This window comes from Hyperoodon ampullatus (assembly GCF_949752795.1).
Source record: "Hyperoodon ampullatus genome assembly, chromosome: 12".
Classification (NCBI taxonomy): domain Eukaryota; kingdom Metazoa; phylum Chordata; class Mammalia; order Artiodactyla; family Ziphiidae; genus Hyperoodon; species Hyperoodon ampullatus.
This window is the reverse complement of record NC_136925.1, coordinates 6,868,755-6,896,270: the sequence shown is the minus strand read 5'-3', so window position 1 is coordinate 6,896,270 and position 27,516 is coordinate 6,868,755. Positions and strand designations below refer to the sequence as shown.

At 40.6% G+C, this 27,516-nt stretch overlaps 1 protein-coding gene across 2 annotated transcripts in view; it reads right to left on the bottom strand.

Moving 5' to 3' along the window:
* FILIP1 (filamin A interacting protein 1) overlaps window positions 1–27,516 on the bottom strand; it is a gene marked incomplete at both ends in the record, with an annotated part of 223,407 nt that overhangs the window by 86,771 nt on the left and 109,120 nt on the right. For both annotated transcript variants that reach the window (XM_079716772.1, XM_079716771.1), the window contains one exon: window positions 18,858–19,139. In XM_079716772.1, coding sequence (XP_079572898.1) covers window positions 18,858–19,139 — 282 coding nt within the window. The remainder of the gene's footprint in view (window positions 1–18,857; window positions 19,140–27,516) is intronic.

Here is a 27,516-nt window from a genome sequence, read left to right as displayed (position 1 = left end):
AACTGATAATAAAGTGTGTTGTCAAGAGTGTGGGAAAGCAGATCTATAAAGGGCAACTTAGCAAGATCTACCACAAATTTATATAACTTTTGACAACATTTTCCCATGCTGGCAATATGACCAAGAAAAATTCTTACCTGTGTGATAAGATGTATGTATAATGTATTCAAGCAGCATCGATTGTGATAGCAAAAGACTGGGTACCCCTTAAATGTCCATCAACAGGGGGCTGCACTAAGGTACACCCAACTGTCAGACACTCTGCAGCCTTTAAACAGAACGTAAAATCTCTGTATGTTCTAATAGGGAAAGATTTTCAAGGCATATTTGACATCTGAAAAAGACCAATTGCAGAATGATATATATAATATGCTCCATTTGTGTAAAAAACAAAAAGAATATATACATACTTGCATACATTATACCTTTTTCTAGCTTTTCAACCATAGGTGTGAATTAACCATTCCAACTTTTAAATTATTTTTAAGTTACCTAGATTTACTGTGGTGATCATTTTGCAATAGACACAAATATCAAATCACAACATTGTACACCTGAAACTAATATCATGTTTTATGTCAATTTACCTCAATAACAACAAAAAAGAAAGATAATAAAATTGTTGTTTTAAATCACACAAAAAATATTTTTAACATAAAATTTTAAAAATATAAACACTTTACCCTAGAATTGTATTTTCGTATTTGGTCTGATTTGGCGGCTCAGGTTTACTACTGAATCAGGGCATGGCTCTATCCATACACTTGTTTTATAATTACAAGGTGATTCCTGAGGATGTAACTACAATAAAACTCCACCTTTGAAGAGGTACAGGAACGACACTCTATCAAAATATAAAAACCTCGGAATGCCTGGACAGAAGAGAAGTTCTGTCCCAGGAAGTCTTTGAGGAAACGTGATCAAGTTATAACAAGTAATGGAATAAGCTTTTAAGCACAGACAAACAGTAGGTGTTTGTCTGGAGAATTGCTTCCCCTGCCTAACGACCTTCACTGGATTTGGAAAGACATTAAAAATAAAGTAGGACAAAATCAATGAATAGAACAAATGCAGTGCCCCCATCAGCCAACCTGAAACATGTGGAATATTAGTGCCTTTCCAGTCATTTGCATAATACATAATGAAAGAGAATAGTCTTCAATAAGAAGAGGCTCTCAGCAATCCTGAGTTCAGGGGACTGCAGACAAGTCAGTGTGACAGGACCACAGACGGAGGGACACAGTGAAAGATGAACCTCAAGAGGTGAGCAGATGCCCGTGCATGAAAGCCTCTCAGCGCAACAGGGAGTATCTGAATTTTCAGCAGAGGAAAGGGTTGATCAACGTGGATTTTAAAAAGCTAACGCTTGCTGTGATATGGAGAACTGTGGATGGCGAGACCGCAGGAAGTCATACCAGTTAGGCTGTTGCAGTAAACCATGAAAACAGCGGGAAGGACACCGAAGTGAGGCACTGACGGTGAAGATCATGTCTCTGCAGTTAGTTGAGGTCAGGGACCCTATGGCTTATTCCTCTCCCTCGCATTCTCCCTACTACCTAGCCGGTATTCCACGATTGCCTGTCAATTATTCCCTGGTCAGTTGAATCAACTGTCATATGGCAGTAGATAGTCCATAGGAAGGACCAAGTTGTTTTTTGTTTTTAATTTTTTATTTATTTATTTTTGTCTGCGTTGGGTCTTCGTTGCTGTGCGTGGGCTTTTCTCTAGTTGTGCGAGCGGGGGGCTACTCTTCATTGCAGTGCGCGGGCTTCTCATTGCGGTGGCTTCTCTTGTGGTGGAGCACAGGCTCTACGTGTGCAGGCTCAGTAGTTGTGGCACGCGGGCTCAGTAGTTGTGGCGCATGGGCTTAGTTGCTCTGCAGCATGTGGGATTTTCCCGGACCAGGGATAGAACCCGTGTCCCCTGCATTGGCAGGCGGATTCTTAAGCACTGCACCACCAAGGAAGTCCCCAGGACCAGGTCGCTGATCCACTCTCTGCTGTAATGGACAGCGGTGTGAAACTATGAAGATCATGGCACAAGGCAGTGAGACTCAGGGGGAGATGGAATATTACAACCACTACATCTTATCGCACAGGTGAAGAAGGGGACCCTATATCCCTCCCCACTTAAGCAATTCGAGCTCTGGAGACGGGGAGAGGGAGGGCAATGTTTGCAGCTTCCTGCGTTCCACTCTTCAGTGACCCAGAAGCGCCTCTCGGTCAGGATGTGTAAGTTTCTTTTCAGGAGACGTCTTTACCCAGGTCTTTTGCAGCCAGCAGACCTGGCACTTCAGGCTGACATGTTAGACCACAACCACCTGTAAAGTCATGTCAGATATTGCAAAGATAAATACTCTGGGCTCACATTCTGCATGCAACAGTAATCTTATCTGCACTCAAATAATTGTCCCTTGTAAACTCAAAGCCAAGAATTTACATTCCATTTTTTTTAAAAAAGGCGTGAACATGTTGATTGTTTCAGAACACAGTTCATCTTACATATTGCTTGCTTTCAGGTTTAAAAAAATGTTTGGTAATTTTCAAAAATTACATGTATATAATTTATATCACATATATATATATATATCGCATATTAATTTTTTTTCACTATTCCAAGGTGGCAGGGGTTATAATATGCCTTAAATGGGCCGACCCATTTAAGGCTCAAAAACAGTAGCACCGCTCTTCAAGGGACGCTCAGTTTCATTGGTCCCAGTGCTGGTTTTGAGCCCATTAGACCGTTTCCTACATCTGCTTAGGGACATACAAATGTTTGGTTTATCACTGATTTTCCCCATAAATTAGCTATCCCTCACAGAGCCTCAGACTTGCAAATGTGCTTTCATTATTACTATTTTTAAAAGGCAGGGGGAGAGCAGAGTCTACTAAAATGTGTGCACATTGTTTCTTGTTTCCTTTCAGGCCCTTGATCAGGAAATGTTTAACATGGGAGTAAGCACTGCCAGGGATTAGGGCCTGTTGTGTGGAAAGGTGGTAGAAGTTCTTTCCTGCCAATAAAAAAATATATATCATCAAAGCACGAAACTGTGTCCACAGACAGGATTACACGTGAGCCGAAAAGACCCAGGTGATAACACTTTTCTTGAATCAGTCCATATTCTTTCTTTTGATCATGCACTAATATCACTGTGAAATGATTTCAACAATTCTCATCAGTGCCCTGCTTTCTCTTTTAAATACAGATGGTTTGGATAAAAATAATTCTCTGTTGACAGCTGTGTGACCTGAGTCTCTTTGAGCCCTTCATGTATTTTGAGGCTGGTCTATGACTGGTTGATGTGATGCTTATGAAGTCAGATTTCAAATCCCACCTGGGCCAGTTAGCTTTGCAAGCAGAAATAGTCCACACTTTGTCTGCATTTGGAACTCCATCTGGCAAACCCTGGGATGCCACAGATCACTCAGGTTCAGAACAAACCCCCTGAACCGTCACCACTGGACCAGGAAAGGTCCCCGAGGATCACTGGGGCTGAAACAAGGGAAGACAATAAGGAAGGAAGTGCCTAAAAAAAAAACGCTGTTCTATATCTACTAAGTCTTCGCCCAGTGAGTTTCAGGATATCACCAGAACGGCTCAGAAGAGAGGAGGGAATAAGAAAGAGTAACGTGAAAAGCTGGCCAGGGAATTTGTGAACAATGTGAAGCTGCTAGCAGTTGTCAGCAGTGCTGCTACAGTGACATCTCACTAATGTGGACACCATCAATTTAAATTCACCGTGGTCTAGGTATGCAGTTCTACATTTTACTCTTAAAAACATTTAATAACTATAAAAATGTGTTAAATGAATTAATAAACTAGAAAAATGCATCTAAAGTGAAGATTTTACTTTACTTTTCATGAAAAATGTTTCCAGTCACCAATTTGACAGTGGCATTGGCATCAGTCACGAGTGGATTCATTAGAAGTGATTTCTACTTTTCAGTATGTTATAATTCTACTGAGAAGCATGAAAAAAAGAGCAAGATGCAGGTGAGGAGATAAAGCAGCCTCCTGATGAAAGGGATAGAGTAGGATTATTAGTTAGTTTAGAAATCCCACTAGGGGGTTAAAGACAGAAAGGGAATTTTTTGGTCCATGCCACTCTCTCACTTTGTCCCAGCTTACCCTTCCCCCTCCCCATATCCTCAAGTCCATGCTCTAGTAGGTTTGTGTCTTTATTCCCATCTTATCCCTAGGTACTTCATGACCTCTTTTTTTTTTTTTTCTTAGATTCCATATATATGTGTTAGCATACGGTATTTGTCTATCTCTTTCTGACTTACTTCACTCTGTATGACAGACTCTAGGTCCATCCACCTCACTACAAATAACTCAATTTCATTTCTTTTTATGGCTGAGTAATATTCCATTGTATATATGTGCCACATCTTCTTTATCCATTCATCTGTCGATGGACACTTAGGTTGCTTCCATCTCCTGGCTATTGTAAATAGAGCTGCAATGAACATTGTGGTACATGACTCTTTTTGAATTATGATTTTCTCAGGGTATATGCCCAGTAATGGGACTGCTGGGTCATATGGTAGTTCTATTTTTAGTTTTTTAAGGAACCTACATACTGTTCTCCATAGTGGCTATATCAATTTACATTCCCACCAACAGTGCAAGAGGGTTCCCTTTTCTCCACACCCTTTCCAGCATTTATTGTTTCTAGATTTTTTGATGATGGCCATTCTGACCGGTGTGAGGTGATACCTCATTGCAGTTTTGATTTGCATTTCTCTAATAATTAGTGATGTTGAGCATTCTTTCATGTGTTTGTTGGCCATCTGTATATCTTCTTTGGAGAAATGTCTATTTAGGTCTTCTGCCCATTTTTGGATTGGGTTGTTTGTTTTTTGGTTACTGAGCTGCATGAGCTGCTTGTATATTTTGGAGATTAATCCTTTGTCAGTTGCTTCATTTGCAAATATTTTCTCCCATGCGGAGAGTTGTCTTTTTGTCTTGTTTATGGTTTCCTTTGCTGTGCAAAAGCTTTTAAGTTTCATTAGGTCCCATTTGTTTATTTTTGTTTTTATTTCCATTTCTCTAGGAGGTGGTTCAAAAGGGATCTTGCTGTGATTTATGTCATAGAGTGTTCTGCCTATGTTTTCCTCTAAGAGTTTGATAGTTTCTGGCCTTACATTTAGTTCTTTAATCCATTTTGAGCTTATTTTTGTGTATGGTGTTAGGGAATGTTCTAATTTCATACTTTTACATGTACCTGTCCAGTCAGAAAGGGAATTTTAAGAGAGTTTGGGAAACTGTTGTAGGCTAACGACCACTCAAGAAAAGAATCCAGTAACCTAGCAACAATCTACACTACCTTGAAGGAAGACCAGGTGCATTCAGGCTCCTGACACACTCAAGCCACAAACCCTGATAGTTAAAACACAAGACAATAGATATGGGGTCTGAATCTTGTTACATGAATCAGGGAGTTAATGGTGCTTGAAGAGTAGCATCTCTGCATGTAGCCAAGACAGGAATATAGGTGAAAAGGGAAAGTGGACATTACACCGAAACTTGAGATGAATTACCACATTTTAGTATATGTCACCACCCTTTTGCTAATATACATATGATTTAAATAGCACCATGACAGTCCTGGTTAGACCATATAGGGTCAAAGGAGGAATTAATGATGTAAGCCTTGACATCTCCCCTACTTTTCCTTGGATTATAAAAATGTAGCCCTTTGTTCTCGGGGCTGTGCTCCCTTGTCAGCCTGCTTGTACCTCTCACAGCGTCCACTGCTAATAAACTCACTCTTTGCCTGTCACTTTGCCTCACACGGAATTCTTTCTGTGACAATAGAACCTGAGCTTAAGTAAGTCCTGACACCAGGTGAGACAGTGGGTTTGAGTCCCTTCCTAGGTCAGGGCTCATGGGTTCAAGTCCCACTCTGAGGTGCAAGTGGATTCAAGTCCCAGTCTGAGTTTTGGCTGGGTTTAATCCCACCCCAGAAGCAGTGTGGTTTCACTGAAAGGAGCCTAAACATTCATTCAAGTTGTGATTTAGAGACCCAAAAAATTATTCCAAGTTGTAAACTTTAAAATTTGTTGTTTTGTATGGAAAAAGTTCTGTTGGCAAATAATAAATCCTCTGACCCTTATCTGTGGAACAGAGTTCTCTTTCCAGTGAGTTTGCTCTTCCGTTTGGACTACAAAAACAGCAGTGGCATATTATTTTTCTGGCATACAATAGCACTGGCTTTAAGGTCAGAAAGGCATGGTACACCTTACTAGGTCATCCTTGGGTGAGTTTACTTAGCCCATCTAAGCCTCTATTTATTCCTCATCTAACTTTTTCGGGCTAGTGTGATTATTAAATCAAATGTGAAGTTCCTGGCATATAGTAGGTAGCACAGGAAGGACAAATGGGCGATACAGACATTATTATCTTCTGCCATTTCATTGTCATTTATTTGTTTTTCTAACTTTGTAGTATGAAAAAGTTTTAAACATACACCCAAGTGAACAAACTAGTATAATGAACCACTCTTCATCTCCTCATATACTTTTTTGGGGAGGAAAGCCTGGAGCATGTTGAAGAAAATTCCAGACTTCCCTTCACCCAGCAAGAAGGAGCTTATGATGACAGTGTTTTCAGGGCAGGTTACCATCTGGTCCCTGGGTGACAGATGGTTCTGCAACTAATATTGGCCTAATATATCCAACAAGAAAATGCATAAAGGGATGCAGGGGTAAGGTATAGGGTTGGCCAAAAAGTTCGTTCGGGTTTTCCCATACGAGTGTATGAAAAACCCGAACAAACTTTTTGGCCAACCCCACGCCATGAAAGGTAGAAACCAGAATGTTCACCACCACCTGATGTTTCCTTGGCACAGCCTCACTCTTGGTCACTGTGCTGAAGGTTCTGCCAAAGCCAGTCTCTGGATTTAACATGCATTACTTTAGAAAAAAATTAAAATGGTAATCCACTTTTTGTTAAAAAAAAAAAAAAGCCTTTATACTTACCAATTGGAACTACAAAGTAATTTTCAAAAAGCATTTATCAAGTGCTTCACAGAGTCTGTCCTCTAGGAATCTGTAATTTAAAATTGTTCTTAAGAAGAAAACCATGGACAAGTAGAAGTTTTGTTACAAACAGTCAAACAAGATAGAAACTGATGGAGATGAATTTACCTAGAGTGGCGTGGGGTGGAAGGAGAGAGGGTGAGGAGGCATATAGTCAGGAGAAGATTAGAAAATAAGTGACCTAAATAGTCCATGTCCAGACCCCTGGGCGATGGAGACCTTGCTGACAGACCAGAATTCCATGTCTACAGAACCCCAGGAGCTTTGATCAATCTAGCTCCCCTTCTGTGGAAAGTTTCCATGCCCCCAACAAGCTGGGGATAAAGACCGGGGAGAGGAGAGAGGGAGATATGGGATGGCGGGGGAGGGTAAAGAGGTGGGTGACGTAGTCTGGGAAGAAGGTACGATCAAGTCAACAAGGTTTATCAAGTAACCTTGATGGAAAGGGAAACGTCTCTCTGAGCGAAGGGGACGGGGAGAAAGGGGAGGCACAGAATGGAGATTCGGGGGATGGAGAGAAGTTGGGAAGACCTCAGTCGCCTACGTAAGAGAGAGCGAAGTATCCGTGAGGGATAAGGGAGCAAGGGGACGGGAGGGAGTTTTTCGGGAAGACGTCTGTATCTAACACCTAAAAACCTGTTCAGGTGTTCCCTTCCAAAAAAGGTCAAAAACAAATAAAAAGCCTTCCCCCACCCCTACTATTCCCTCATATCCAGCCCTGCCAACTCTCTCTATCCACAAACAAGAGGAAAGCTGGCCCGAGCACTTCCGGGCACCAGCAATCTGATACCAACACTCACCATTCCTTTGAAACTGCACCTTTCAAATGCTAGCTCAATAAACGGCTGCTCTGGGTTTCCATCCTCTGACTTTGCAGCAGCTCTGAGAACTCTAAATGTCTTCTTCCTGAAATTCTCTCCTCCCTGGAACCCACGACACATCGTGGTTCTGGTCTGTCTTCCTTCCTCTTTAATCATGTCCTCTCTTCCTTTTTGACCAGTTCTTTTCTCTTCCTCCTCTTAACCATAGTTGTTCTCTAAGGGTCTGTTTTTGGACTTGACTTTTTCCTTTTATTCTCTATCCCTTGGCTTCAACTACTGTCTCTTCAGATGAGTGCCCTGTTTGTTTCTCTATATCTGTGTTGTAGCCACTAGCCACATGTGGCTATAAAGTTTAAATAAAGTTTAAAATTTAGTTCCTCAGCCATAGGAGCCATATTTTAAATGCTCACAAGCCACATGTGGCTAGTGGCTGCCATATAGGACGGCACAGATCTAAAACATTTTCTTCTTCATAGAAAGTTCTTTTGGACACCACAGGTCTGGATCTTACCTCTCCCCTGAGCGTCTGACCTGTCAGTATTCTAACTGACATCTCTCCCGGAATCACAAATCTATTACGCCCCCAATCTTACTCCATTTAACACACATTTCTCATAACAGTTATCTGTACAAACTCTAATTTCATTTAAAAACAGCTCCATGTAATAAGCGAACATGCGCAAATAATTGAGAAATATTTACATAGATAAGTTGGATATTTAGATGTGGTTTGTTTTACTAAAAGTGAACGAGACCATTTTCACCGAAAAAAATACAGGCTACAGTCATTTATGGGAGGACTCTGCATCTTTCACATACTACCCCTGTATAGTATTTCCCCACGTCCAAAGGTTCATAAAATAATAAAAAGATTTATTTTGTGGGACATTTTCTTTATTAATTTTTTTACATTTCTCAGTAAAATCAAGCTTCTCCCCTACAGTGCCAATGGGTACCGTGTTCTCAGTGCAGAGAAGCCAGCTTTCTGATTCTATTGGGAGCACTAAACGTATTCTGCCTAACAATGAAAATCAGACACCAAAACTCTTTGCCAAAATACTGACAATCCTACTGGATACATGAGATTCTGAGGCATCATATTCAACAAAGAATCAGATCCGGTCTTGATTTTAATCAGAAAGTAGCCTGTCTCTTCGCTGCTTCCTAAACTTAGCAAAGACCTACCATTCTCAGCATGCTGACCATTTTGGTGGTATGAGGTTTCACTGGGCAGCCTCGCTCAGAGTGACCTCAGCCCAAGATTCTAAAGATGGAGCATAGTAAGTGCAGGTGAGTCACCAATTTAAAAAGTCATGCAGAGTAACTAAAAGCCTCATTCTTCAGAAGCACAGAGATTCCATGGGAAGCCTTACCGTGTGACAAATGGAACTCACTAAGGAAAAGAAAACCCATCCCTAAGGAAAAAAGTGATAAATGGAACTCCTGTAGGATAAACCTATCATGCTTGGTTGCTCTAGGTAATTCCATCTGAACAGATTATTACCATTCCCAGTGGAGTCATGACATCTCTCGTTAAAGATGACAGAAAAGTAAAATCTTAGTATGGTAGTCGGAACATCACTGTAAACATTTGGGACCATTACTGTTAAATCAATAACATTGTGTATACTATGACCTTACACTTTCTCTGTATAGTTCAAAGCCTTTTGCAGACATTAAAAAATGGATTTTATGACTGTCTCATAGGGTGTACAAATATTAGGACCTTCTGAGATTAATCATCAGTTACCAGTAGACAAACAATGATGTGTCCAGCCCTCTTCTAGGTACACTGAGGCACACAAAAGAAGCAGAAGACACAACCCCTTCTCTCAAGTTGTTTCAGGCAGCAAATATAAGTAAGTACATAAAACACCTGGGGAATGTGTATGTATGGGAACTATGGTTTATATTTATACCAAAATAATGTAGGATTTCAGGACAGGAGAAAGACAGGTGTCAGGGAGCAAGTAATTAATTAGAAAACACTTCACAGAGGAGGTAAGCCTTTGGTGGTCCCTAAAAGAAATTTGTGAGAGGTTGGGAGAGGGATGAATAGGCGGGGCACAGAGGATTTTAAGAGCAGTGAAAATACCCTGTAAGGTGCTAATAACGGTATATACACGTCATAATACATTTTCCAAACCCATAGAGGATACAACACCGAAAATGAACCCTAAGGTAAACTATAGGCCTTGGGTGATTATGATGTGTCCATGTAGGTGCATCAGTTGTAACAAATGCCCCACTCTGGTGGGGGACGCTGATAATAACAGGAGGCTATGCATGTGGCCAGAGGGCATAGGGGAAAATCACTGTACCTTCCTCTCAGTTTTACTGTGATCCCAAAACTGCTATAAAAAACAGCCTTTAATAAAAAAGGAAAAGGGCTTCCCTGGTGGCGCAGTGGTTGAGAGTCCGCCTGCCGATGCAGGGGACACGGGTTCATGCCCCGGTCTGGGAAGATCCCACATGCCGCGGAGCGGTTGGGCCCGTGAGCCATGGCCGTTGAGCCTGGCGTCCGGAGCCTGTGCTCCGCAATGGGAGAGGCCACAACAGTGAGAGGCCCACGTACAGCAAAAAAAAAAAAAAAAAAAAAAAAAAAAAAAAAAAAGGAAAAAAAGAAATGTTGACTAGTACATGAAGGGAGTATAGGATAGAATAAGGACAAATACATGCCCTGAATTTTCCTAAAGATCCCCAATTTCTGTCCTGTAAGTAGTCTTAAGGTGGAAGAAACATATAAAGAAGCTTAAGGGAAAAAACACTGGGATGGTGTTAGTATTTGAGATGGTACGTGTGAGTGTCTAGGTCAGGGCTGGGAAAGAATTTGAGACTGCCTGATTGGATAGTCAGGGTCAAGTTAAGGAAAACAAAAAAAGAGATTTAATGGCTATGGGGTGGTGGTGGGGGGGTGGGTGGGGGCGAGTGGGTGGGGAGCCTGTTAATAAATAGTTTTTAGGACCAGTCTGATCAATTTAGATTTCAATCTGACAGGGTCTAGAGACCTCTTGTAAATTCCTAAGCACCAGCATGACATGATCAGAGAAGCATTTCAGAGGAAACAGTCTGGCAGCAATTATCTACTGAGCTCCTGCTCCCCAGCCCTCATACTTACTAAATGATACAGACTAGCTCTCCACTCCAAATGCTGCCATCATCCTAGGAGGTGTCAACAGTCACGACTCTAGCCAGTATCTTCACTTTACCATTCCTTGACCTCATTAATTCTAATTGCCTTCACTTCCACTCCCAGGACCGCACCCGAGACCGTGCATTAGTTAAAACCACACCACACAGAAAACGTAAGTGCAGAAAGTCCAGCTTCAGGTCCCTCCAGCCCTCTCCGGCCCACGCTCCCATGGATGTCGCTTCCTTGCTGGGCGCTGTCTCACCAATACACTCCACTTTCTTTCATTTCTGTCCTTTCACTGCACCCACTGGGACAACTTCAACCCCCGACCCAGAGCTATAAAATATATCTCCCCTGTCCACTCAGGCTTCTAGACAGACTGCTGCCACTGCACACACACGGTCTCTCTGCTGGCTGAGTCCTCAACTCTGCTCATTCATGTTCCTATTTGTCCACAGTCTCCTTCCTTTGACATTCCCCTCGGTAGCGACACGGCATGTACATCTTTATCCTTAAGACCACTGCTTGGTCCCATCTCCTCACTTTCAGCAGAATATCACTTTGTCTTTTCCTTGCTGAGAAAGCCGAGGCTTTGGGGAGATCTCCCTCAATTGCCCACCTTCCTCTACAAACGGTATATTTATCCCCACCCATTCTTTCTCCTTCTCTCTGTCACAGAAGATGAAGGCTCTCCCTCCTTTTCAAGGGCAAAACCAAGGTCAGGCCCCCAGACTGTGAGGGGAACCACTGAATGAAACCGCCCACCCTGGTCAGGCAAGATAGGAACCACTTGCACCAGTTCTCTTACAACAGGAAGTCTTGGTAAGGAACGTGGAACTAACAAGTTACCGCCAACTGGAAGAATTAGGGAAAGGTCAAAAGGAGAGAGGACACACCAGTCCACATGTCCTACCAACCTTCCAGAATCCTTCTCGCTGGAATCCATCTTGGCTGAGTGATGTGTGCACCACCAGGAAGGACCCTGAATCAGGATGATTGGCCACAGAAAACCCAGAAACTAACCCAATTACCGTAAAACCCGAGAGTGCGAGCCACATGGCAGAGCAGTTCTCCTGGGTTCCCTGACCCTGCTGCTCTCCGCTCAGGCTCCCCTTTCCAATAACGTCTCCTGCTTTGTAAGCACATGTGTCTCCTCGGACAATTCATTTCCGGGTGTTAGACAAAAGCCCACGCTCGGGCTCTGGAAGGGGTCCCCCTTCCCGCAACACAACCACACCTTTGATTCCCTCCCCCTGCCTCCTTTAAGACCTTGCTTCATCAAAAACCCTTGCTCTTTCCCATAGCTTTGACCCTGCTCATTTTTGGTTCTATAACCCTTTAACACAAAAACACGTAAAGTCTCTTTCCTCATTAAAAACACTCCCTTCACCTGAGTTTCCTTCTAGCTACCATCCTATTTTTCTCCTCCTTCATTATCTAAGGTTTTCCAAATAATATCTCTGTCGGCTGAGTGTAGTCATCCCAACAGCCCCAGAAAACAGGAAATACACAGACAGGGAGTAAACGAAGGCTCAGAGTCAACACTAATAAGGTCAACTACCAAACCATCTGGGTTCTACAACACTTCCCCGCAGGACCTGGCATTCAAGTTATGCTGTTTTAGCCTTTTACTTTTTAATACTCCCATGTTTCACTTAAAGCTCCAAAATAGAGAAAAGCAGCATGGTGATTTCAAAGCAGGAAGTCATCAAATGTACTAAGGGCATACTGTGTGCCAGACAAATGATTTACTGCTATGCTAAACAAAAGGGAAATTTAGCTTCTTTGGCTGTGTCCAAAAAAAAAAAAAAAAAATCTGATTAACCCTTCCAGACAAAAAAAGATTTTCTAAATTCCTGGATTTTCACTAGAACATGTTACTCTAGTTCTTTTTTTTTTTTTTTTTGTGCGGTACGCAGGCCTCTCACTGTTGTGGCCTCTCCCGTTGCGGAGCACAGGCTCCGGACGTGCAGGCTCAGCACTCTGCGACATGTGGGATCCTCCCAGACCGGGGCACGAACCCGTGTCCCCTGCATCGGCAGGCAGACTCTCAACCACTGCGCCACCAGGGAAGCCCATTACTCTAGTTCTTTAACTTCCCTTCACTTCTGCAACCACTGACAGTAGACTTACACTCACTGAAACTGCCCTGGCAAATGTTCCCAACGACCTCCGGACCCACAAACCCAACGAACACTCTTCAGTCACATCCAACTGAAACTCTCTGCTGGTTGGACTGAAGCAGCCTCTCTGTCCTTCTTGACAGTCATGACTCCCTTGGATTCTGCATCCTCCAGCTCTTCACACGTGTTGACGGTTGTTTTTCAGATGTCTTATCTGTGGTCTCCAAATGCAGGTGCAGTTTTCCCTCCACCAAATACTTCTCCACAGAAGGCAGACTGTTCACGGATGAACACGACCCATACTTTTCCACCCACTCAGTGTTTGATTCTGCTCAGGGTGGTCCCTATGCTCCTCTCTGCCTGTCCAAGACCTACCAATCCTTCAAGGTCCAATTCTTCAGTGAAACTTTCCTCCACTTATCTCCTGAGATGTTCACAATCTTTCCCACCTTTGTACTCCCATAGTTTGCATTGCAGTTACCCTACCCAATATTCATTCCTGTACATTCTCATCTGTCCTACAGGTTGGGAGCTCTTTCTTCACGACTGCTGTAATAGCCGGTGCCGAAAACCATGCTTGACACATACTTGGAGCTCATCGGATTTTAGCTTTGAGCATTATTAGTACTCACCTTTGCATTTTTCAGACCTCCAGTTTCTTAAATATCGGAAAATCAATCCGTTTTGAATTAATTAATTAATTAATGCCTTAAGAGTGAATAGACTCTCTCGGTGAGAAAACAGAGTGGACAGGGGACTCACCTATAGTAGGTAGTAGTGAGGTTAAAAAAGAAAAAAACAAACAAACCAGTGAACAATACTAAAGAAAATGGCTAGGAGCCCCAAAAGGAGAGAACAGAGGAAACTTCTAACAATCCACAGGCGTATGGAAACAGAGCGGGGCCTTGTGGGGCTCCCAGGCATGGAGGCCTTTTTTGTTCCCCGTTTCTTGTAGGCAACACTCCAGCCTCCGTGACCTTCCCTGAGCTCCAAAGGGCAGATTCAAGCAGTTGCTAATCAAGGGAGGAGCAGCCATGAAACCACCTAAGGCAAGATTAAAGGGACAAGAGAAGCTCATCAAGATTAGGAGAACGGGGACTTCCCTGGTGGCGCAGTGGTTAAGAATCCGCCTGCCAATTCAGGGGACATGGGTTCGAGCCCTGGTCTGGGAAGATCCCACTGGCCGTAGAGCAACTAAGCCCGTGCACCACAACTACTGAGCTTGTGCTCTAGAGCCCGTACTCCACAACAAGAGAAGCCACTGCAGTAAGAAGCCCGTGCACTGCAACGAAGAGTAGCCCCGCTCGCCACAACTAAAGAAAGCCAGCATGCAGCAAGACCCAATGCAGCCATAAATAAATAAATAAAAGATTAGGAGGCTGACCACCTGAGACCCTGCACACACCCTCATCTTGCCAGCAACTCCATCCTTGGGAAGTACTGTTGTAAAACTCCTTATCAAATCCTCTTGGATTGGGACACAGCCCCTCATGGGTTTTGGAGAAAGGAGACTGCTGTGTCCCCCTTTGCCTGGCAAAGTAATAAAGCTCTCCTTTTCTCCTTCAGCCAGAACTCTGTCTCCGAGATTCGGTTCGGCACTGGTGTACAGAGAAGCTGAGCTTTCAGTAACAATATCATCTGTTTCATAAATTGTCTTTGGAATACAACAACTCCTTCTGCCAGTCACCCAGATGAAGGAAGATTTCTCACTGTGTAGTGACTCTGCCTCTGACTCAGCCTGGCGAACACCAAAGCCCAGTGGAATGGTAGCGCGCTGTACAGTTACATTATCCTGTTTTCTCTGAGCCTCCTTATGCACAGGTAGAAGAGAACTAACTATAAGGACAAAGGAAAATATGATGAAAGTCAATTTGAGGTTGGTTTTTCTAATACGTATTTGAGTGGCTGTATCAAGGGAATTTACTATATAAAAGAGCTAGATATTTTTTTCATCAAGAAAAAGAATCAATTAGTATCCTGTTTTTGAATTATTCTACAAGAATATCCTTTTGCCAAGTATTCTGTATTATGGTTTTTTGATGTAAGTACCATTTCCTTTGAACTATTGTTGTTTTTAATTCAGCCAAATTGACTGTCTTCTTGAAAGCACTATTTTTGGACAAATACAAGGGGAAATTAATCACGATGCCCAAGTGATGGTCTGGGTGTACTATTTCATTATTTTCAGCTTAGTCTAAGAAATATGTAAGCAGTTTTTCACCCAGAGAGTAAAAATGTTCCAATTTATTAGAAAGTACTTGTTACTGGAAGCAGTGAAGAACAGAAGTGTAATCATCGAAACCATCCCAGCTGCTTCTATGCAGGCAATGCCGGCCAGTAATTGTGCTGAAATGATGAGCTGGCATCTGCTAAGGTGTGGCTTGAAAAGTCTGGAAGATGTCTCTCCAAGACCAAGGGCATGACATGACCAGTTCCAGACAAGACTCCTTAAAATGCAAAAATCCCTGGGAGGAGCAACTCTATTTCTAATGCATGTCTTGAAGGTGAACGTCAAGAGTTCACTGGACACCTCACTGGCAAAAACAAAACAAGACAAAACAAACAAAAAACCAGCCAATTTGCAAATTTTGCAAAAAGCCAGTGCTAACAATAAAGGTCAAAGGTCATTCTGTCTACAATGTTGGTTCAACAAATTCCCATAGATCACACAACAGAGTCCAAAGACGGCAGAGTACTGGTACCAGAAAACACAGAGAATTGTCTATCATGTCCAAAACCCTGGCTATGGAGATGAAGAGAATGAGTGAGATCAAAAAGAAGCCTAAGAAAAAGAAAACTGGCATGAAGAGGCTGAGTGAACCTCCATCTCCTAGTTTCCCCCCACGTCACTTCCAGGGTACATCTCCTACAGGCAGACTTGATTTCGGTCTCATCTCCCCAATATTATAAGCCTTTTTCTCTGTGTGTCACCCTCCTGATTTCGACCAGTGGTTCCAGTCCCCCACAAGGCTGACCCTCATAGATCAGGGAATATGAAGCCCCAGGGTTGCGTGGTGCCCAGCCCGTGGCCATGTGACACTCCTCCCCGCCTCCCCAGTTTTCTCAAGATCCAGATCACACCAAAATGCAAGGCTCACGTCATGGCCCACTTCCTTGATGTGAAAGAAACCTTCCTCACTTTCTCTTACCTAAAAAATTCTCATCATTTCACAAAATGGCTTTGGCCCTGGAGTTCACAGAGTCAGTCTACTTCAAAGAAATCCTGAAGACGAAGAATAAATATAAAGGTCCTAGAGCCCACCCTGCACATCCCCCGAGTGGAAACGTTATAAAGGAAGGGACACAACTGAGAGACAGAGAACCTGGATCTGGAGCAAACGTTAACTAAATGGCTGTGCGACCTTGGGCAAGTCACAGAACTTGTCTGAGTGTCAGTTTCACACTTGAAATATAAAGGAGGTGGACAGACACCTCAAAGCTGCTTGTCAGCCCTGATACTTTATAGAGCCTCGGAACAGCACATGCAGAGGAAGGGTATTTGAGTCATAACACAGCTGCTCCATAAAGGGAGGGTGATAGGTGGCCTTTGAGGTCTGGGAGACAACTCACTAAATGCTCATAAATGTCAAGCTGAAGAGCATATAGGCCTGAGCCGAGGGTACCTAAACTCTCTGTCCCTCTTCTCAGTGCCAGATCTTTAAATAGACTTTTTTTTTTCTTGTCTCTGTTGTGGCAAACCTGGCCCATAGCTGTCACATTTTCACTCTTAGCTAAAACACACACACACCCTCCTGTGACGATGAAATGTAAATATGAGAAATACAAATATTCCTCTAAATATAGGAACACTCTCGTTTTTAACAAATCTAGTATTGCAAAATCCGCATTTACAAGTACAGATACTTAATAAGTATGTGTGTGCATATACATATATGGGGGGATGGATTATTTGCTTTGCAAATGAATTCACCATGAAATTCCTTATAATATCAGGTCCTTCATTTCTCCACTGCCTCCCCTACAAATATCTTACACTCTTTGCTTATGTATGGCTGCTCAGGAATACATCTATTTTGGAAGGTAAGGTATCCTGCATTCACAAAGATTAAGGGAGAGCAAAATGCATTTCTTTGGCGCCTTCTACTTAATTTCTTTAATGTCCCGGGTGTATGGGCTTGTATTTTGCATGCCTAGGCTCTGGAACCATATCTGGAAACACCATGAACATAAAAGCCATGTGAATCTTAAATACGGTCCACAATCTACCATGATATAACATCCTTCTACAGAAATTAGAGTCTAGAAGAGCCACAGGCTTCACACAAGCCACGATGCCTGGAGGAAATAAGCTGATGACAGTGCTTTGTGAAGATTTCTCAGGTCACTGTTGGACCTTCCACTCAGGTCAATAGCTGTAGGCTGGGAGCAGCTTAAAAAATCGGACTAATATACTCTGCCTCCTTAAACAATAAATGTTAATAGAACAATAACCACATTTCTGGCAGTGGTGAAGCTATTTTTAGTAATGGTGGTGCTCTGGAAACTTTCATCTTTTGCTGTGAAATGCAAAGGTGATTTTTCTCAGCCTATAAATGGTAAGCTCAATCGCACTTGTTTGTTTTTCATTTGAGTTTTGCATGTTTTCTATTTCTCTTTACCCCAGGGGTTTCCTTATCTGTAGGCACTCAAATGTTAGAACAGGAACAGATCAGATCCCCCTAGTTTAGGGTAGGTTGTAAGTAATATGTCTGATGCTAACAGCACCAAACAAAGGCTTCATCTCATTCAATTTTTAGTATTCCCCTAGAGGCTTATGCAAGTTAAGAACCTAACAAAAACAAAAAGGAAAACAGCAACCTCACTCTTAAATCATCCTCTCCTCAAAAAAAAAAAAAAAGTTATTGTTTCCCCACTTAGAGAAATATAATTGTCCAAGGCTCAGAAACTCAGAAGAATCCCAGCTCCCTCTTGGATCCTTAAAAACATTCTCTTAGTGGGGGACCTGGTAGCCACAGAAGGTTGGTGGGGATGGACAGTGGAAAGTGCCCTGGACCAAGAATCAGGAGGCCTAAGATGAGATCTGGACAACCCATTAACCCTTCTAGGCCTGTCTCCTCATTATAAATTATAGATAATGATACCCACATTATTATTGAGATCGAATGAGATAATAGACTTGAAAATGCTTTGTGAAAGTACCAAGTTTTCACAATACAACACTCTGCTGATTTGAGTGCATCTCAACTCCTATGACCTTGTAAAATATTAAAGCTGAAAGTCACAAAAAACAGAGAAAAGAGTAAGACTGGTTTAAACAAAGTTTCCTTCTCTTTCTCTCTCTCTGTCTTTCCCTCTACCTCCTTCTCTCTCTTTTACTCTACCTTCTGGAAAAAAGCAAAAGTAGCAATTGATCTTAACTCTGCCTTCTAATAATCATGACTTTTTCACAGTTTTCAACCACAGTCAAGGGCTAAATTAGATATTCTCATTGATTACCTACTACTAAGTGTTAAATTATTATCAAAATTATGTCATGAAGAAATTTTCTGCTCCTAGAGAAGCTTGATGCTAGAATCAGCATCTATTCATTTATTCGTTCGTGCGACAAAAACGTATTCAGTGCAAACTTGTGCCAGGCACTAGGGATACAGGAATGAATAAGGAAATTAGTCCTTTTCCCCATGAAGTTCACAGTCCAGTGAGGTAGACAGGCTCATAATCTCTTATTTTATACCTTCAGACTAGAGACACAATAACTGAAAAAACTGGACTCTACCTGCAGCTCCCCTTCCATTATGCTCAGTAGCTGGATGAGGTCTTCTTTGGATAACTCCAAGGATTTCTTATTCTTTCGTTCACTTTCTCCAGATGGTTTTAGGTGTCGTTTGACAGTTCCTGAGGCCGTGACATCTTCCTCCTTTCTATTTGATTTGTTCTTCTTTTTTGTATCTTCCGAGAGACTTTTATCATCAGCATTGCTGATGATGGAGGACTTGGGGCAGGAGACATGCCCGTTGGATGAACTTTCACCGCCCTGGTTTCGGGATCTCATTCCCACCTACAACACATGAAAAAAGATAAGCTGTTTTTACCACCACTGAAATTATTTTTGTCTAACTACTTAGAAACGAATAGCAGCTTTACAACATCACCAAGAAAGAAAAACCAAAAGATCAGTCCCAAGTTAGTTTCCTTATAGCTTTAATGAACGTGTCGTTAAAAACTTCAGGAAAATACTTTGACCATCTTCAGGAAAAAATGAAAATGTGATTCTAACCTCACAAACATCTCAAGCCAAGTAATCAAGGTCAACATCAGCAAGGCTAAGTCACGCTGATAGCACTGCTGATTCTATCAAGTATCTTTGATAGAATGTGATAAGAATGGCACTTTACCTCTGTGATCTTCCTTCTCCAAAACATGACCCAAGTCTAATAATGAGAGAAACATCAAGCTGATTCCAACTGAGAGACACTCTACAGAATGCCTGACCAGTAATTTTTAAAACTATCAAGGTCATCAGAAACAAGGAAAATTTGAATAACTGTCACAGCCAAGAGAAGGCTAAGAACACATGAGAACTAAACATAATGTGGCATCCTGGATGGGATCCTGAAACAGAAGAAAGACATTAGGGAAAAATTGAGGAACTATGAATAAAACATGGACTTTAGTCAATAATAATGTGTCAGTATTGGTTTATTAATTATAACAAATGTACCACACTAACGTAAGGTGTTAATTATAGAGGAAACGGGGGTGGGGTGTATGGGAACCCCCAGTATTATCTTTGCAATAATTCTGTGAATCTGAAGCTTTTGTAAAATAAAAAGGTTATTTTTCTTAATGATTCTAAATTGTTTATCAGAAAATGCAAACCTCAAACCCTGCCAGGAATAAGTTGGAAGTCACAATGTGCAGAAAAATCCACATAGAGTGAGGGTTGGCGGGGCTTGAAGTGGAGAGAGAAAAAGGGAATAGCCAAGGGAAGGGGGGCTAGTTTTTAGTGATATGGAATTTTATTTTTCCATAGCCTCTTTTTCAAAAGCAGGGTGGTTTTTTTTGTTTTTTGTTTTTTTTTTAATGTCAGTCATTTACAGTAAAAAGAGCAAGAGTACAAAGAATTGGGAGAAAACAGATCAATTTCAAAATCAAAAATTTTTTAAATATTTTGAGGTAAAATAAAGAAAAAAGACAAAACAGCAGTTAATCTGTCCCATGGGGAGCACATTTGAGTCATTCCATTTTGAACGCTTTGCAGAGTCTGTGTCAATCTCTGAGCAAAAGAACTTGACTAACAGGTATGATACAAACAAACACACTGAGCTCAAAGGCTAAGCATCCAACAGGGAAGATAGCTCTAATATCCTGGGGGCGGTACCACAAAATTTGCCTAAACCCTTAAATAGAGTAGCTTAGTGCATGGGCTTATTTAAAACTCACAGTATAAATAGCCCTTCCCTTGTACAGCTAAGCAGCAAGATTTTCATTACTCATTCCAGAGAAAATACAGAGACTTGTTTTCTGAAAGTAAGTTTCCTTTATGAACCCAACCATAGTTAAGAAACCAAGGAAAGCTTTTCAAAACACTAGGTTTATAATAGAAAAATAAATACAGTGTGATGTTTCCTTTTAGATAGTGAATATTCAATTCTTCTAACAAATCTTGAAATCTACATTCATGCTCCTTTTCTGAACTGAACCCTTACAACCAGATGGACCCTTTTGTGTGTGTGTGTGAACTTTCTATAGCACCCTAATTTTGAACACTATAAACTGAAAATGTGGTCCTTAATACTAGCGCCGTGTTTTCTGGTTTACTCAGTGATTAGTTCCTGAAATTTTAGAGCATTTTTGTGCTTTGCTGGTGAACAAAGAATAAATGTTTCTTTGTAATGGAAGCCAGAGCACTTTAGAGCAGACCTTACTGTATTTTCTCACAGCTTGTTTGTGGCAGAGTGGGCTGACTTAAATCCCAAGCCAAAAAAAAAGGACGAGACGAATAGAAGGTTTTGAATGTCAGCACAATACACCACCCCGAATATGTCTCTTTAGCATATTGATTACTTTAAGCTCATTATTTTTAAGAAACAGCAGATACATGTGAAGCTCTGAAACCTGGGTAGGAATTACCCTTTTTTAAGACATATTTACATTTATAAGGGAAATCTCTGTAAGGGGGTCTCCCTCGCTGTACCAGGAAGAGAAGGATGACTCTAAAGTCTCTAGAAACTCTTACCAATGCAGAAGGAAATGACTTAAATCTGCATTTACTATGCTTTCCTTGTTTACTGTGGTTTCCTCATAACCTCTCATAAGTGGCTCCCCAACTCCCGACATCTTTCTTTTGTCTTTAGCTGAAGCTGGTATTTAAGGTGATGGCTTGGGCCATTTCAGAGAGTTACGTGGTTTTCCTAGGTCTCTCCCATGTATACCAGAGGTATACATGTTATTAAACTTCTGTTTGTTTTCTCCTACTAATCTGTATTTTTATTACAGGGTTATGTCAGCCAAGAATCTTAGAAGGGTAAAGGGAAAATTATTTTTCCTCCCTCCACAGTTTCAAATTTAACTCTTGACCTGTTACACATCATAACTAAGACACATGGGCTTCCCAAATTGAATTGTGACTCCCTATGACTCCATGTCACATGTGAATTTCTTTGATCTGAAATAATTTTCTCTGTTAGATCTTAAGGTTCTTTGGGATGGTACATCAAATATTGATTTAACAACTTCAATTTAGATCATGCGTTAATGGAAGTTCCAGGCAATATTTCCCAAGGCACGGGAAGTAAGATGGTAATGTCTTAAAGTTAATCATATGCAACATTTGTGTTTGACTCTAGCATGTGCTTGTGTCTTTTTTTCCCTGGATTTCCTGTATCTTTTATAGGATCTATAGCATTAGGATATCTGTAAAATAGGACAAATGCATATCTATCTATATATTACATGCACTTAATTATATTTGCAAACACACAGAAAGTGGCATTTACCTAGTACCAACTCTATATTTAGTTGTTTCTAAAAATTTCAGTCTAATATTGAAATGAAGCAAATCCTGTGGGGCCCTCCCGGGTGCAAAAGTCCATCCATGTTCCCCATTTTTTGTTTGTAGAAAAAGGTGTTAGTCTCCTAGGCCTTCCCTGAGTTACAAAAAGCAGACTCAAGCAGTTACCTATTAGGAAAGTGAGGGATTGAAGAAGCAAAGGAAAAGCAGTCAAGCAAGAAAAGTAATAATAGCTTAAACAATAGTTCAGCAATAAAGCAGAGCCCCAGTTTTCCTCCTCAGGGGATATACATAACATATCTTTGAGTTGTTCTGCAGAAACGAAGACCCACCCCCCCAACCCGCAGGTGGAGGGTCACCAGACTACATGCTGATCACCAGATTACATGCTGGTCACCAGACTACATGCTGACCACAAGCAGGTAGACCCCAGACTGGTTGGAACTAGAAGGTTGATGTTGAAGATTCCTGAAACATCATCCCATTACCTCACCACCAACCAACTGGAGGAAAGTCATGCACCCTACAATCCTCACCCCAAACGTTGCCTTAAGAAAACCTTCCTTGAAAGCCATCAGGGAGTTTGGGTCCTTTGAGCATAAGCCACCCATTCTCCTTGTTGAGTCCTGCAATAAACGCTGCACTTTCCTTCATCACGACCCAGTGTCAGTAGATTGGCTTTGCTGTGCCACAGGCGAGTGGACTCAAGTTCAGTGCAGTAATGATATTAATATTTTTAAATAAAATTTTTTTAGTATTACTAGCTTTCACAGAATTATATTAATTAATGAAGATTAATTATAGATTTAATTAATTATTGGCAGGATTAATTACTTTTACAGAAAAAACACATATTTTAGAATTATCTAATTGTTTTATATCACCAATCACATCAAAAGCTTGAGTTTCCTATTCTCTTCCACATGAAATCACTTTAGCTGATGGAAAATCTCATGTGCTGGACCTGTGATGTTAATTCTGTCTTAGCAAGTATTTTTTCTCTGTGACTCTGAAATTTCACATTAATTGCTTTTGCTTTGACACGTGCACAAAAATTTTAGTCCTTTCCTAGTGATCCACATAGCGTCTTCTATCTTTACCTCCACAACAAAGTCAGCCGTCAGCACCTGTTCTATCTTAGGATTGCAAAAGTACTCAGAGATAGCAAACCAGTCAAGAAATGTTTTAGAAAGGAATTGAACAACATGTAAGAAGGAGAAAAACATAATTTCTCAATAGTGTAACCAAGCCTGCCCTCAATAATATCCACTTTAAACCACTTTATTCTACTTAGTAGGAGATAGAGTCCAGACAAGAACAGACTTTCATGTATCATATTTAGTGACATTCGTACTCTTCTGTATTCTAACAGCTCTGTTTCTTAAGTGCTACACAGCGTGGTAAGCATTTTACATACAACATCTCAATTAAATTAATATTCACATCAACCCTAGTGGGTGCTATTATTCTCAGTTTTACAGATGAGGCCACTGAGGTTTAAAGAGATTAAATATCTTTTTCTGGATCACACAGCTACTCCTAGAGAATAGAAGAACTAGGATTTGAACCCAGGTGTGACCCTAAATACTTACTCTCTATATGGCTTTTTTCTAAGTTCTTAAACACATGCAAATTGGAAGTGAAGGGGCCACCCTGGAAAGTAGATGACCCAGACAGTTTTACAACTGTTTTCTAAATTCATGTTTTTTCACTTCATATGACAGAGTTGGAGAAATTCATTCATCTGTCTTCTTCCATAGGCACTCTTGCAAAACTCACACAGCAACTGAAATTAGGTTGCTAAGCAAAAATACTCTTCCCAAAATAATTAACCTGCTGCAGACCTTGTAAAATGATGACTCATTTAAAAATCTTTCTGAGAAGCAACAGGGCTAATTACTAAGGATACTGGGTATGAAAACAGGATGTAGTCTGAACAGGGACCATTACAGACGTAATGTGTTAAAAGTCCCAGAGTTGAACAATAGTAAATAAACATTTAGTCAGAGTTGGCCAAATTCTGTCCATTGTGCTCACAGGAGTAGCAGGCAGATAACAGAAAGGCATCTGGCACTCTGTAGGCTTCTTAATAGTTAGTGGGGGGTGGGGGCAGAATACATGACCCCAAATATGCCACTTTGGCATGTGGATTGTTTTGAGCTGAAGGCAGTCAAACCCAGCAGACTCAGGTAAAGCTCTTTTCCTCCCCATCAACTGCCTAAATTTACATTGGAAAGAGGGCCTATACCAGGAAGAGAGATACGTTTTACCTAAGAAACGTAATCTGTAATAGGGCAACATTTGTTTTTCAAACATTTCCTCTGCCTTCCTGTGAACGGCCTTCCTCCCCCTTGTATCCCCAGACCCATATCCCTTTCCTTAGCTCAAGGTTTTATATAAGCTTCAATTACCTGGCTGCCATTCAGGTCTCAGATTTTCATGGGACTCCTGTATGTATAAAATTAAATGTTTTTCTCCTATTAATCTGCCTTATATAAATTTCATTATTAAACCAGCCAAAGAAGGTTGGGACATGTAAATAACAAATTTTCTGAATGAAGCCAAGAATGCTTTTGCTTCATCCCAATGCATATCCTTTGAAGAAAGTGCTCCTCAAGAAAATGGGGTAAAGAAATTGAAGATTCACACCTTCAGATTTAGAACTGTTTTGTTTTGTTTTGTTTTTGAATCAATGTTATTTGGGGCACAGATTCTTCTATTTAATAAGTAAATCATCCTAACATAGTTCATGAAATACATTTACTTTTCCTTGCATAGTAATTAGTCAACAACACTTTGCATGGAATTTTCTGACTACGGTGTGAAGAAAAGAAAGACCAAATTTTATTCCAAACCTCCCTCTTTTAGGTCTATGGTCATCTCTCTTCTTCCTTTTCCTCCCCATATGTTGGGCAATAAACAGTGTACTGTCAGATGAACAATATCCTAGGAATCAGAAAATATTTATAACAATTTTGAGTAATTTATACTGAACTAACAAGTATTTCTAGAGCCTTTGAACAAGTAAAAAGGACAAAGAAAAAAGTCCTCAGCAATTAAACACCCTTTCCAGCTGCCATCTTTGTTAGTTCCTGCAAATCTTGACCTTGATTTTTCCATAGCAGTCTCACCCTTGCTCTTGCCTCCTTTCAGATTTGTCTTTCCATGTTATGATTCAATGCTGGTCACAATACTCTCCATCCCTACCACCCACAAAAACTTCTTTTCTGCATAAATTAGGTTTCGGCATTTTTCCTATGCTTCTCAAGTATCCATCCACCTCCTGGTTTGTTTCTGGTTTTATTTTATTTATATTCTTTTTCAAGAACCTACCCAATGCACAGGTTGAGATACCACAATAATTTTATTTATATAATTTCCATTTTTAATTACTTTATAGAATTATAACTATATTGCATAGCAAAAAGGAAAGCATAAAATTACAGAAAGCCTACTTTTTCCAGTGTGGCCTGGCAAAAAGCCTGCTGCAAGTGGGGCTTCCAGAACATGAGCATGGAACTGTACTGATTCTTTCTTTTATACATAAATGACAATACCCACAGCACCCAAAACCAGAGGCAAAAGAAAACATCTGTTATGTGAATTTTAAGATGCAAAAGACCCATCAAATCAACTAGTATATTCCCTATCGGTGCCAGATTATTTCCTCTGCTTATCTTATTTACTTGGTTAAGTCTAGTTATAAATACCCCAACTCATGAAATGTTCAAACATTTTTCAGGAGATTATCGTTCATTCTAACCGCACATACTGTTAATAAATGTTCCTAGGTTTGCCCTTAAATTTTCTTTACAATTTTCTTTCATTTTCATAATTCTATTTATGCAGCAAGCCATGTTAAATGATTTTTCACTTCTCATTATCTACACTCATAAAATCCTCAAAATAACTAAGGTTTTTGTTTATGTGAAACCTTTTCATCCTACTAGGACAAATCTACCCAGACCAACTGAATATTCTTCTAAATGATTTCACAAAATGTTAGAATTCAAGAAAGGGGATTCTGTTGGAGTCACTGCAGTGATGTTGTAACCAAAAGTTTAAGGAAAATATGACAACTGTGGCAAAATAGAAAAATATTATTCTACTCTAGCCTAAAACCATGGTGAAATATTTTATGGAGTTCTACTTAATATTTTTCAAGGAAGATAACAGCAGACCTGGAAAAGGTTTCCAGAAAAAAAAACAACAAGAGAATAGATCAGGGAACTGCCATGAAATAAGAAAAAAAAATTTTAATTGTATATTGAGTCTGAATGAATGTACAATTGGAGGGTTTTAAATCTTTGAATATAAAATAGGGTGGCCTCTCTTTTTGTTTTATCTGACAAAGAAAACATCTCTGGAAAATTACCAGACTCCTGGTTAGCCAGAACTAGAATTCCTTCCTGTATTTCATCACTTCTGAAAAGGCCCAGCCCCACAATTGACAAGAATCAGTCATTTCCTTTCACTCACAAAAGAGCCTTATCTATAGCTACAGAGAAAAATATCTTAGGCTTTCTCTCAGCAGTCTACATGTGATGAATTATTCTTAAATATTATTATACTTCTATTCACAATAATAGTAGTTGACCTTTACTGAGGAGCTTATGCTCTGAGCATTGGGTTAAGTATCTGACATAGATAGTATCATCTCATGAAATCCTGATAGCAATGCATAAAGCAGGTGCTATAATTACTTCTTTTAAAAAGATAAGGAAAGTGAGGCTTAGAGAGATTTAGACATTTGCCCAAAATAGAACGGCCAGTACCTGGGAAAGGCTGAACCAGAACACAGGTTTGTTTGGATTCTCCAGGTGCAAGGAGGAAGCTGAATGGCAGTTTTTACCTCTATATCAGGACCACAGCAACACAAATGAGCTCGCAGCCATCCTTTCCTGGGGCTGAAATAAGTTTACTCACAGGGTATAGCATTCACTGAATAGTCTCAAGCAACAAGAGTTGACATAGAATCCCACTACTGCAGCAGATTTTTTCCCTCTAATTTCTACTTGTCTAATAGCTTGTTCTTCTAAGACCACCTTCTCTTCCCCTGCTCCCCCGACACTGTCTTCTTACTTCTCAGTGCTTGAGGTTCTCAAGGAGCTGAAGAGTAACTTTGCCCTTGCAGTGTTTTGACTTCTGAGTCTTTGAATTTAAAAAGTCACTAAGACTCAAGAAATACAATAATTGCTATACGACTGGATATGGATGAACTGATTCTTTTAATTAGGCAAATTAAGAAAAATTCTAGTTTGCACAGTAGCTGATTATTCTAGTAAGCCAACTGTGCAAAATTTCCTGTTAGAAAAAAATGTTTGTCTTTCTGCAGAAAATATTCTCAAATAATTGAATTGCATTTTTCAAGAAATGAGAGGCAAATCACAATGGCTGGATGTTAACAAGATGGGTTAGCCTC